This window comes from Balearica regulorum, chromosome 8 (genome assembly GCF_011004875.1).
Source record: "Balearica regulorum gibbericeps isolate bBalReg1 chromosome 8, bBalReg1.pri, whole genome shotgun sequence".
In the NCBI taxonomy this organism is placed as follows: Eukaryota; Metazoa; Chordata; class Aves; order Gruiformes; family Gruidae; genus Balearica; species Balearica regulorum.
Genome location: NC_046191.1, coordinates 2,109,169 through 2,120,021, shown reverse-complemented (window position 1 = coordinate 2,120,021; position 10,853 = coordinate 2,109,169). Strand labels below are relative to the sequence as shown.

Below are 10,853 nucleotides of genomic sequence, written 5' to 3'. Positions count from 1 at the left end.
AACAAGAAAACCCTGTAACCCAAAGCTCCCAAGCTTGTCCCACGTGCGCTGTCCCACAGAACGGAGGTGACATTTTCCGGGTGCGTGGCGGTGCTGGATGCAGCCCCCGCGGCCTGGGCAGGGAGATGAGAACGTCCTGCTCCCTTTCTGGGGCGAATTGCCTGGCAGACCTGAGTTCGATGCGTCGGCACCTCGGCAGCCCCTCGGGGACATGGTTCCCCCCCGCAGGGGAACAAAACAGTTATTCCCAGCCCGCAACACTGGGACCAAAACCAGCGGTTCAGGACAGGTTTTTTGCGTACTGCTTTTGCCAATTTTTCGTATAGCGTTGCGGTTCGCTAGGCATTTGTTTTCTCTGGAGCGTTGTCTCCACTTCCCCTCCCAGCACGACCACCCTTCTGGACTCCTTTGCAAGGAGATGCCGGTCCGCGGTGATGGTTTAGTTTTCCTGCCCTGTTTGATGTCTGAGCAGAGAGGCGGAGCGGCAGAGTGCCCCGGGGATGCTTATTTTGTCACGTATTTGTCTTCCCGCGTGCCGTAGGAGCGTGGCACCCCAGCATTGTCCCACGCGGGGAGCGGGAACAGACCAGTTGTGTTTCTGTGTCTGACGTGCGGGAGCCTGGGTTTCTTTCCACCTGGCTTTGAGAAGGTGTCAGCAGGAAAAAAGATTACGAGCAGCAGCTTGGGATGTATCAGACTTACCCTTAGAGCGCCAAAGAGGGGTGTATATAGGGATGTTTATCCCCAGTTTCGGCTTCTGTAGTAGTGGCGAGAGCCCGTGGCTCCGGAGAGGGCACGGGGGATGCGCTGCCCTGTTGTATTCGGGGCACTCAGGCTCTGCAGTCTTCACCTCCGCTTTTAGGCAGGAAAACCCGCGTATCTTCAGGGACCGCGTCCCTGCCCGCTAGCAGAGAGCAGGGAGTTGAAAAGGCAGCAGCGATTCGGTTGCCTGTACATCACCCGAATTTCCAGAGCTAAGCATCGGCGCTCCGTTTCCGAGCGCGCGGTCCAGCGGGTCTTTCGCCAAGTCAGGCTGGGGCTGAGAAGGGGGCTCAGCCCTCCAGCACTGGCACCCCTGAACTCAGCAGCACTCCCATCTGACTACCGGCGTGAACAAAAGGATAAATAAAAGAGGCATTCAAATAATCAGCGGGTGTGATGCATGCACAGAAAGGCTTTAGCCTTGCGTAGAGCTGTCTCCCACGCCTGCAGGGTCAGGGTGTCCGCTGATGGAGTGGGAGGATTTTTCCCCGCCGTCACCTGCAGACTTGGGTCTTTAGATATTAGGAGCAAGAAGGCTTTCCCCCCCCCCCCCAACTTTTCTTCTGCTGTTTGTTGCAAATATTCAGGATTCTCAGCCAGCTGACGGCGCTCCTCACAGGAGACGTTTCAGACCAATTTTCTACTTGAACAATATTTCTTAATAACTATGAAATTGCTCAGTAGTGTGAAATGCCACCAGATAATAAGCATTTCATTTGGTGTTTACTTTTGTTCTTAAATATCACTCCCCTATTCTAAAGCTGCTGCTTATTTTTGCTGTAAGACCACTGTCCATTAAACTCCCATCCCTGCCCAGCTGGTGTGAGTTCTCGGTACGTACGTGTGTGGCTGCACTCGCAAAAGCTTTGTCACACGAGCGCGATCTTGCACCCAGGAGGTTACACAACTGCACGCGCCCCCTGATGCAGGCTGGATTTAGAGATGTTAGTGCTGTTATTCGGTATTTCAGTTAAATTGATTTTATCTTCAGTATGCCCTTTCAGATTTATCTATTAGAGGTTTTTTTAAAACATAGATGGAAAAAAGAAAAAAGAGTTTACGTGAAGATGACGTGCTGTTTTGGCTGGGCAGGGAGACGATGGGGAGGGAAGGCAGTGGCACACCCTCACTGCAGGATGCTTTGGGGTATCTCTTGTGGTTTGGGCTGCGTGGGGAGCACCAGAAAAATGTGCTGCTTAAACTTATTATTTTGATCATTTTGAAGCCATGCACACCTGCAGGTGAGACCCGGCTGCCTTCTCCTTTCAACATGATCACAGAGACCCGGGGTAGTTGTTTAGTGCCCGGTTGTAAAAACTGGCCAGCCCTTGCACGGGTGATTATTTTCCCACCGAGGTCTCTGCCCAGACCTTGCCGTGCTGCCCACGCCGCCACAAATCATACTTGTGTTCATTTACCTAATTCCAGATGATTCAAACCATGCGGCAATGGCACTCTGCTGAACCGCAGCTGCAGAGCTTCCGGCAGCACGAGCATCCCATAAAGCATCCCCGCTTCGCTATCTCCCGGCAGAATCATTTTTAAATGGCTGGACTGCAATGAAAAGGTGACGTATTTTTTAAGTGACCAAAGGGAGAGTCGAACATCTTTTACTAAAAACATCCGTCCCTCCTTGGACTTCTCCCTCGGTTCCCCATGTCCTTCGGCAGCACTGCGGTTCCTCTGCCTACCGGGCACAAGGTGCAGTTCTGCGGCCGGGAGGAATCCTGCTCTGTTTCACCATTTTTTTTTTTTTTTTTGGAAATACGGCTCACGGGGCTGTTACCCAAACACCCAACATCTACTTGAGAAAGCCACTTTAATACACTGAATATGGAGTGATTTTTTTTTTCCCTACCCTTTCGTGGTTTTTAATGTGAAAATGTTTTGGTTAAAAAACTTAATTTTGAAGCTTACCGTGACCAAAATACGTAACATCATCCCATTGTACTTTTCCAGTAAGAAATTACTGTCTCAAAGATTTCATTTCATAGCCAGAATTCTTCTTTTTCTCACAATTTCCCAAGGAAAGTAATTCTTGCAGAGCCGGGGAGTTTTTATGATTGTCAGTATTTAATTTCTTATTTCACTGCAAGGCAGGAAAAAATACCCCGCCTCCTGTGTGACGTCCCCTCTCAGGAGAGACTGCAGATAACGCTGCTGACATTTGTTCTTAAAATCACAAGTGTTAGCGTGGCGATGCTCCTCAAAGGTTTGCACACAAGCAGGACTTCACTACAAGCCAAGCAGTATGTGATCGAACACACCGGGATTTAGCGAGGTGTTCAGAATATCTGATTCCTCCCTTAGAAATCTCTCTCGTTCCGGACACAGGGCGAATCGCTGCAGATGTGCCGTCCTGCTCTTGGGTTCGTAATCCACGCAGGAGGGGGGTTTTCCACTCCAAAACGCTCTAAGGTTAATGAAATCACCCGCTTGCTTTGACGGCATAAAACGTACGGAGACGTTAGTTGTGGTCTGAGAGAGGAATCGAGTCGGGTTGTGGTTTGAAGCTCCGGTCCTGCGGCCACGGGTGGTGGGTGGAGGGTGCAGGAGAACCTCGCCGTGACACCTCTGAACCCAGAGGAAACCCCAGAAGCAAATTGGATTTCCCAGGGTATCGCCCTGTATCATTTTATGAACTCCCTCCTGTATAAAATGTTTATAAATATTTGTGGATTAAGATACACAGGTCTATTTTTAAGATTTAAGTTAAATAAGTTAATTAATGGCTGGCCTTTTTTGCCTAAACGTGCAATGAGATATATTATACCTTTAGTCTACGATGGCCTAGGTACTGCTTAGTCTGTGATGAAAACTTTGCTGCTTACCTACTGTTCTCAGAGAAAAAACTGTAAAAGACGTACAGGTTTGTTGCACACGGACTATCGCAGCAAAGCTTTGTATTTGACCACTGGTAATATGAATGTGTTGTATTGACTTGTTGAAGATAATCATGAAACAACATATTTTAAATGTTACTTGCCTTATAGATTAGAATACGACTATGTGGATATCATTTTTGTAAATAATGTTTTTTATAAATGTCTTTCCTCCATTCTCCCGTCACCCATTTCACAAAATCTTGAATATGCAATTATTTACCATGCATAATGTTGCAACAAATACATCCCCACGTCAGAACAAAGTTTATTATTCTATACATAAGAACCACATTAAATACCCAATTGAGTTGCAATTTAAATGTGATTTTTTTTTTCCTTGAAAATAAACAAAACCACAAAACACCACTTTTTTTCCGTGAGCTTTGCTTGCATGTGCAGGAGCGCCCGGAGGAGCCAGGCAGTGGGCTGCCATGTCCCTGGCCCAAAAATGTCATTGCTGCTGGAGCCATGGCGCATCTTCCCAGCCTGGGGACAGGTCGGGGTTGGCATGTGGGGACATGTGGAGATCCACAGGGACCATGGGGACGGATTGAGCTTGCAGGGATACGTGGGGGCTGTAGGAACGTGAGGCACCGTGGCTGTGGGGGTTTCTGGGGGTTGAGTGGACTCATGGAGACCATGGGGAGATGTCAGGGCTGTAGGGACACATGGGGACCAGTGGGGTCCATGGGGACTGGTGGGGGCCATGAAGATCCACAGGGGCCATGGGGACCTGCATGGGCTATAGGGACATATGGGGACCTGTGGAGGCCATAGGGACCCATGGGGGCCCTGAAGACCCACAGGAGCCATGTAGGGTCTGTGCAAACCCACGGAGTCCTGTGAAGGTTGCAGGGCCCCTCAGGGGCCATGACAAAAAGGAGCTGTGGGGGCATGTGAGGGCCATGGGGGCCCCACAGGGATTTGCAGGGACACGGCCGTGGAGCTTGTGGGGATACATGAGGGTTGTAGGGACGTGAGGGACTGTGGCTGTGGGGGTTTGTGGGGGTTGAGTGGACCCACAGAGGCCATGGGGATATGTCAGGGGTTGAGTGGGCCCATGGAGACCATGGGGAGATGTCAAGGCTGTAGGGACACTTGGGGACCGGTGGGCTCCATGGGGATCCACAGGGTCATGGGGACCTGCGTGTGCTATAGGGACACATGGGGACCTGTGGAGGCCATTAGGGATCCATGGGGGCCCTGAAGACCCACAGGAGCCAGGCAGGGTCTGTGCAAACCCACGGAGTCCTGCGAAGGTTGCAGGGCCCCTCAGGGGCCATGACAAAAAGGAGCTGTGGGGGCATGTGAGGGCCATGGGGGCCCCACAGGGATTTGCGGGGACACGGCCGTGGGGGCTGTAGGGAAACGCAGAGCCCCGTGGGGGCCTGCAGGTGGGCGGGCTGCGGGACACAGGAGGTATGTGGGGACCCACGGAGACTGTGGGGACGTGGAGGCGCTGGCTGAGCGGGAAGGCGGCGGCCAGCGCCGACCCGCGGCCGCCGGGAGCCGGTACCGGCTCCCGGCGGCCGCGGGTCGGCGCTGGCCGCCGCCTTCCCGCCCTTCCGCCTCCCCTCAGCAGCGGTGCGGGGATGCATGGCGGAGCGGCTGGCAGCGACCCCCGATCGGGTAGGTTCCAGGGCCGGATCTCCGGGGATCTCCGAGGCGCCTTTCTCCGGCTTCAGCGCGGTGGGTTTTCCCTCTGAAAACCGAGCTTAACCTCATCGGGTTGCCCCTCAGGTCCCCCCAAACGCTTCCCCGTGGCAGCGGTGGATGATATCCTGAAGGATGTGCTGGGAAGCTACCTGAGGGAGCAGAGCTACGAGCCGGCTCAGTGCAGGGACATGGCGAAGGACATGGCTGAGGTAACGATGTGCTTGAAGCATGAGGCGGCCATTTTGTCGTTACGCCTCTATGGGGTGTTAGGGAGGTGGCTGTCGGTGAGGGGAAGGCCCCAAATATAAATATCAAATGTAAAACAAATGCTGGAGGAGGCCGTCAAGATGCACCAAGGGTTGTTCTGAGATAAGTGCTGGCTTATGTGGGTTAATGATGAGGTTTGTTCGACCAGCGGTGGCTCTGGCCAAGCACATGGTTCAGTAAAAACTCAGTGCTGTGGTTGTCCTGTCCAGAAATGCCATTAGTAAGTTTTAAGTATGCACTGATAACTTTCTGATACAGGCCAGTTATGGTAGTGGCTGAATTCTGCATGGTGACACGTATGCAAGCTACTTAGTTAAATCCAGTCTTACTGCTGATACTGCTGAGAAAAGACTGTCCTGACCCTTTAGTCTTTCAGCTGATTTGGCTCAGAAGAGCTCACCGGCATTAAAAAAAGCGGTACTGTCTGCTCTTCCTTTCCCCGTAGAAGGTAACTATGAACACACGTGGAGGAGAATATAGTATTCACGTACAGAAACTCCTTAATTTACATCTGTACTTGCATTTTGACAGGAAGCTGTGCCTGTTTTGAGCAGATGGAAGTGTTGGTTCTCCTGTGCGAGGAGCACAGCAGCGTACATGCCACCTGTCCACGGGCTGGTGCAGTTTGCAGGACACATTTCAAATGCCGCAGTTCAAAGATTGTCGTCGGGGTTGTTGCTGGGGCTCAGTACTGCGATGCCTGCACTTGTCTGTCCCAGAAAACCAAACCGCTGAGCATGCCCTGTGAAGAGAGCTCACCGCTTGTGTCTAAACATGTTTTTCTCTTGCAGGTCATTAAAGCTCAGGTAAAAGAGCTTATGATACCGAGATACAAGATTGTTGTGGTTATACATATCGGGCAGCTGAACGAGCAGAGCATGCAAATTGGAAGCAGGTGCCTGTGGGATCCTGAGAGTGACACATTTTCGTCGTACGTGTTCAAGAACGCTTCGCTGTTTGCTCTTGCAAATGTCTATGCCATCTATTTTGAATAAGGAGGTAGGGAAGTTTAACAGCAGGAGAAATGAACATTCATCTAACTCTTCCTCTTTCTGTTGTTGAAAACAGTTGTGAAGGACCAAGGCAACTTTCACCTGTTCTGAAATGTGGTTACCATAAGCCTTTCGGTGGTGAATGTAATAATTGTATTTCCCAGAGTTTTCTCTGGGAAGTGATTCTCTGTGAAATGCTGGTTTGCACCTGATTCCAACTGCTTGCAGAACTGGGTATCCCTGTTGTACTTTTTTCTCCCTGAATTTGCCCTCTCTACGTGATCCCCAAGTAGAAACCACGGAGGGATTTTGGGAAAGTAAAACTAAAGCATTTTAAAACTATCCCCACAGAGTGGTGTCTGTGGAGAGCAAGGGAGTCAGGAACTTAGCTTGCCAGGGGCTGGCCAGGTCTGACCAGGAGCTGTCCCTGAATCCCTACTGCAGAGAATGCAGTTACTTCTGCTTGGAGAAGACTAGCTCTGTCCCATAGTGCTTGAAATCAAGTGAAAAATGTCTTCAAATCAGATCATGTTTAGAGTATATAGATCTAAGATGTCTGAGCCCTTCTGTTAAAGATGCTTGAGTCTAGCAAAAAAAGAGTAGAATTGTGGTTCTCGGCTGATAGATGCCTGTAGAGAAGAGCGGAAATACATCGCTCTGAGCTCAGGAGTGTATTTGCACTCTCCCTGGGTGCAAACTCACTGCCTTCTAGGTAGGACCTCGCGTAGACTTTACGGGAAGCAAGTGGAACAGGACACGGTCCGTGGCTGCTGCCCCGCTCGGGCCAGTGCTGACCAGTCACAGGTCTCCTCCGCTGCCCTGCCGTGGTGGGCTCTGACCCACAGGCCTCACAGCGTGAGGCCATCTGCACTGCGTCGGTCGTGTTCTGGTTCTGGAGGCAGACTTTTTGCTGGTTGTATTTCACCGCTGAAACCTGCTGTTGGATTTTCATAAGAGAACAAGCATATGATAAATTGCTTTTTTTATTACGTTTTATGTGCAAAGCTGAAACTAGAATATAGTTAGATGGGAAGAAATATTTGTACTCATGACTAAGAGTTTAACTCTAAACCACTGTAAACACTTTGTGGAACCCAGACAACCCAACCTGAACAGTCACTGAAGCCATTTTCCGGTTCACACTGTAACATTTAACATCCAACCTTTACTCCCTACTGTCCTCCTAAGAATAAAGCTACAATTAAAGAATACAACTGAAATAATTGTGGTTTATAAAGTCATGATTATTTTAATACATGAAAGCTGTGACATTGAACCTTCTCAGCATCTGCCACATTTTAGCACAGGGACCTGATATCTCTCTCACTGCAGCCGATGCTGCAGCAGGATGTGGTAAGCATCTTGGCTGCTTCGCGCTTCTTTAGCACAGACATTTTCCTGGCGTGTTGCAAGTCTCGCTCTGTCTCGGGCTTGACGTTACGGATTTCTTCGCTGTCAGCCTCCAGCCTCTGGTCTGTGTATGTCCAGGAGTCGCCATAACCGTTGTTCTCTTGTGAGAAAGGCACGGGATTTTCACTCTCTGTCGCATAAAAATTAGAAGCTAAAAATTAGAAGTCATGGAATTGTGAGTTGTTTATAATATTTATCTTTACTAGAAGGACAGACCAGCCTCCAGCCGGGGAGCTGAAAGTACTATCCTCCGTGTTCCTGACATGTACAACCGAGATGCAGCAGATCACTGACTTCTCACCAGGGCAGTGTTAAAATAGATAGGAGACTACACATTCTGTGATTAACATGTTAAAAACCCCAGTAGTTTATAGATTTATATTGAAGAATGTTCTTCGTAGGAATAGTTGCCGTATGAGTCTTACACTGATACATTTGCTTTGCAGGGTAAAACCGTGATTTGATGTGTCGGTGGCACTTGGCCAGCACGTTAACCGGAAGCTGCTTGTGGGTTTCCTGAAATACAGATACTACGTTAAGGCACCAGATACCCCACAATTTCACAGTTCCTGGGTGTTCCCACTTAAATTACGCTTGTGATTCATGTGCGTTTTAAATACCACAGTACAACTGGGCACTGCCTTGTGGAGTTTATAAAGGTATAGCGGTTATCTCGCTTAGTTTAGCAGTGGAGGTTTCTTCTCCTTTAACAGACTCTCGGGTAAGGTGTTGCAGGTGGCATCACTTTTTATGTTTGTTGAAAGCTGCTGCTACCATAGAATTTTCAAAAAAAGGCAGATGTTACTCCGTGGAAAGTGTATAAAGCCTCTGTTCCTGTCATCTGCCTCATTTATTTTCTTTTTTCTAGTTATTGTAACCTATCAGAGTACAAATTTCTAGCAGTGCACGTAATGGCTGAATTTTCTGACTGTATAAAAATGTGCTGGTAGATATAAATATGTACAACACCATCTGAAGATACTTAAATTGCAGAGTATATATTCAACATATTTTAATTATATTATTAAGTTGTAATAAAGTTTCTGATTTCTAGTGGGGAAAGCAGTGTGTCCTACTGAAGACAACAGTAAAAAACTTGCATTGGTTGCAGCAAAGCTTGTGTCTGACATTTAAAATGTCACAGCACAGAGATTTTCAGTGATAGCCTTGGGCTTAACTCGTGGCTCCTCAGGTTGACTTGGAAAAATCTGGATCTAAATGTTTTTTTATTTAACAGAACAGCACACTAAGCTCAGCCAAGCAAGCTGCAAGGAAACAAAAGCCATGAAGCTGTAGCACTTCTCTTGCTGTCTCAAAGCAAAGCCCATGCTGTTCATGCCAGGGGAGCAGCAGAAGCCCTTAGGTACAGCCTGCAGGTGATTTGGTTCTCCCGAATCCCCTCGGAGCTAGGCACACCTTGCAGGGGGTGAGGAGCCTGTAGTTCATTAATTAGCACTTACCAAACAGGTAGTGATAATCAGTCAAATGCCTTTTCCACCGAGAGCCGCCGCAGGTGAAGACGATGGCTCTGACAAAGTCTCTCCCACAGAGCTTCACGGTGTTTCCTTCACCTTTCCCTTCACATGCCGCAATCAGGAGAGAGAGCAAGGCCAGCGCCAGCACGGTGCCCCTCATTCTGCGGACCCGGAGCTTGGAGGCTGGCTGTCGGCAGGGGACCTGCGAGGCCGAGCTGGGGACTTCTGCCCAGATCCTCTTGTTTTATGCTGACGGCCCATCCGCTCCACTGAGTAGTGGCTCGTTCTGAGGATGACTTAATGTTTGCTAAAAACAAGTTAATCGCTTGTTTCCAGTAATGTTTTAAGTGTTTTGGGGTTTGCGCTGGGATTTTGGTCAGGTATTAAAGACTTCTAAAGACTACGTAACTGCTTTACTATAGGAACATGTGCAGTATAACATGTTTATAGGGTACGTCTTTGATCAATACCGTTAATGTGTATGTTCTGCAGAAAGGAAAGGGTGTTTACTACCTGATTTGTAGATAATGGACTTTGTCTGTCTGTGTTTCCCACACAGCTCTGCTACTGCAGCCTGTTGCCCGGTCATGCCTGTTATCACAGTTTAAGCGACGTCGGGAATTTTTCTGTTAGTGATCCCAAAGTAAAAGGGAGTTAGTTAACAACTTCCAGCGATGTCCACAGATGCGTACCTCTTCGTTACCCCTGCCTTGTTCTCTGGCCAAGCATCCCCTTGTCAGCTGGCAACTGTGGATATTTCAGGGGAATGTGCCGGGCCGGGACTCACGAGAAAATCACAGGGTTTTGTGGGAAACGTAGGCATCCACGCCTGCACATGCCTTGCTGATTCCTAGCGTGCTATGTGATAGGAGGCGATCTTGCAACGTGCGGAGATTAGAGCACAGTGAACTCGCCGTAACAACCTGTACGGAGCAATGTAGTTGTTTGACAGCGTGCGTCCATCGGTATTTGCCTGGCAGATACCTGGATGCAGTGGAGTCGCTCTGCTGCGGCTGCACGGCTCAGGTGTCTCTGCAGTGAGGCCTCTGGATGTGGCCCTTGTCCAAAAAGGCATACAAAAGAGAGGGAGATGGCTCTAAACGAAGCACAGAATAGCTACAGGTCAGCGTCCTGGCTGTCCCTGTGCTTTTGGTGATAGCTGAAAGGCAGAAGTGGGTTCTCTTAAGCAGCGTGGAGCAGTGGTGGTGTGCTGTGGGACTGGAGGTTAGTAGATTGGCTGTGCTGCCATGGATGTTGTTGGCTGCGGTTGCTGTAAGCTTCTGTAATAAATTCTTGCAATAAAATGCCTTAAGGAGAAAATTTGTTAATTACGAGGTCAGAAATTCCGTGTTTAAGAACAAAATACATGAGGAGCTTTGGAGATCTTTAGCACTTCCTAGCACCAC

The 10,853-nt window shown here is 49.1% G+C and overlaps 2 protein-coding genes across 2 annotated transcripts; one reads left to right on the top strand and one right to left on the bottom strand.

Annotated features, from left to right (window-relative positions):
* Positions 1–5,169: 5,169 nt before the first annotated feature.
* On the top strand, positions 5,170–7,771 carry DYNLT5 (dynein light chain Tctex-type family member 5). Its single transcript, XM_075759157.1, has 3 exons — positions 5,170–5,276; positions 5,388–5,512; positions 6,362–7,771. Exons 1-3 carry the CDS (start codon positions 5,240–5,242, stop codon positions 6,563–6,565), a joined length of 366 nt encoding a protein of 121 aa, XP_075615272.1. The 5' UTR covers positions 5,170–5,239; the 3' UTR covers positions 6,566–7,771.
* A 22-nt stretch (positions 7,772–7,793) lies between these two features.
* INSL5 (insulin like 5) lies at positions 7,794–10,080 on the bottom strand. The gene is made up of 2 exons (XM_010304771.2): positions 9,433–10,080; positions 7,794–8,102 (listed from the first exon to the last, which is right to left on the bottom strand). Exons 1-2 carry the CDS (start codon positions 9,605–9,607, stop codon positions 7,861–7,863), a joined length of 417 nt encoding a protein of 138 aa, XP_010303073.2. The 5' UTR covers positions 9,608–10,080; the 3' UTR covers positions 7,794–7,860.
* Positions 10,081–10,853: the final 773 nt, after the last annotated feature.

What these genes read in the sequence shown, in the direction of transcription:
- DYNLT5 (XM_075759157.1), top strand. Translation starts at nt 5,240, where the DNA reads ATGCATGGCGGAGCGGCTGGCAGCGACCCCCGATCGG. An exon ending in TGGCAGCGACCCCCGATCGG is followed by an intron (nt 5,277 to 5,387) that starts GTAGGTTCCAGG and finishes GTTGCCCCTCAG; the next exon opens with GTCCCCCCAAACGCTTCCCC. An exon ending in TGGCGAAGGACATGGCTGAG is followed by an intron (nt 5,513 to 6,361) that starts GTAACGATGTGC and finishes TTTCTCTTGCAG; the next exon opens with GTCATTAAAGCTCAGGTAAA.
- INSL5 (XM_010304771.2), bottom strand. Translation starts at nt 9,607, where the DNA reads ATGAGGGGCACCGTGCTGGCGCTGGCCTTGCTCTCTCTCCTGATTGCG. An exon ending in TGATTATCACTACCTGTTTG is followed by an intron (nt 8,103 to 9,432) that starts GTAAGTGCTAAT and finishes TTTATGCGACAG; the next exon opens with AGAGTGAAAATCCCGTGCCT.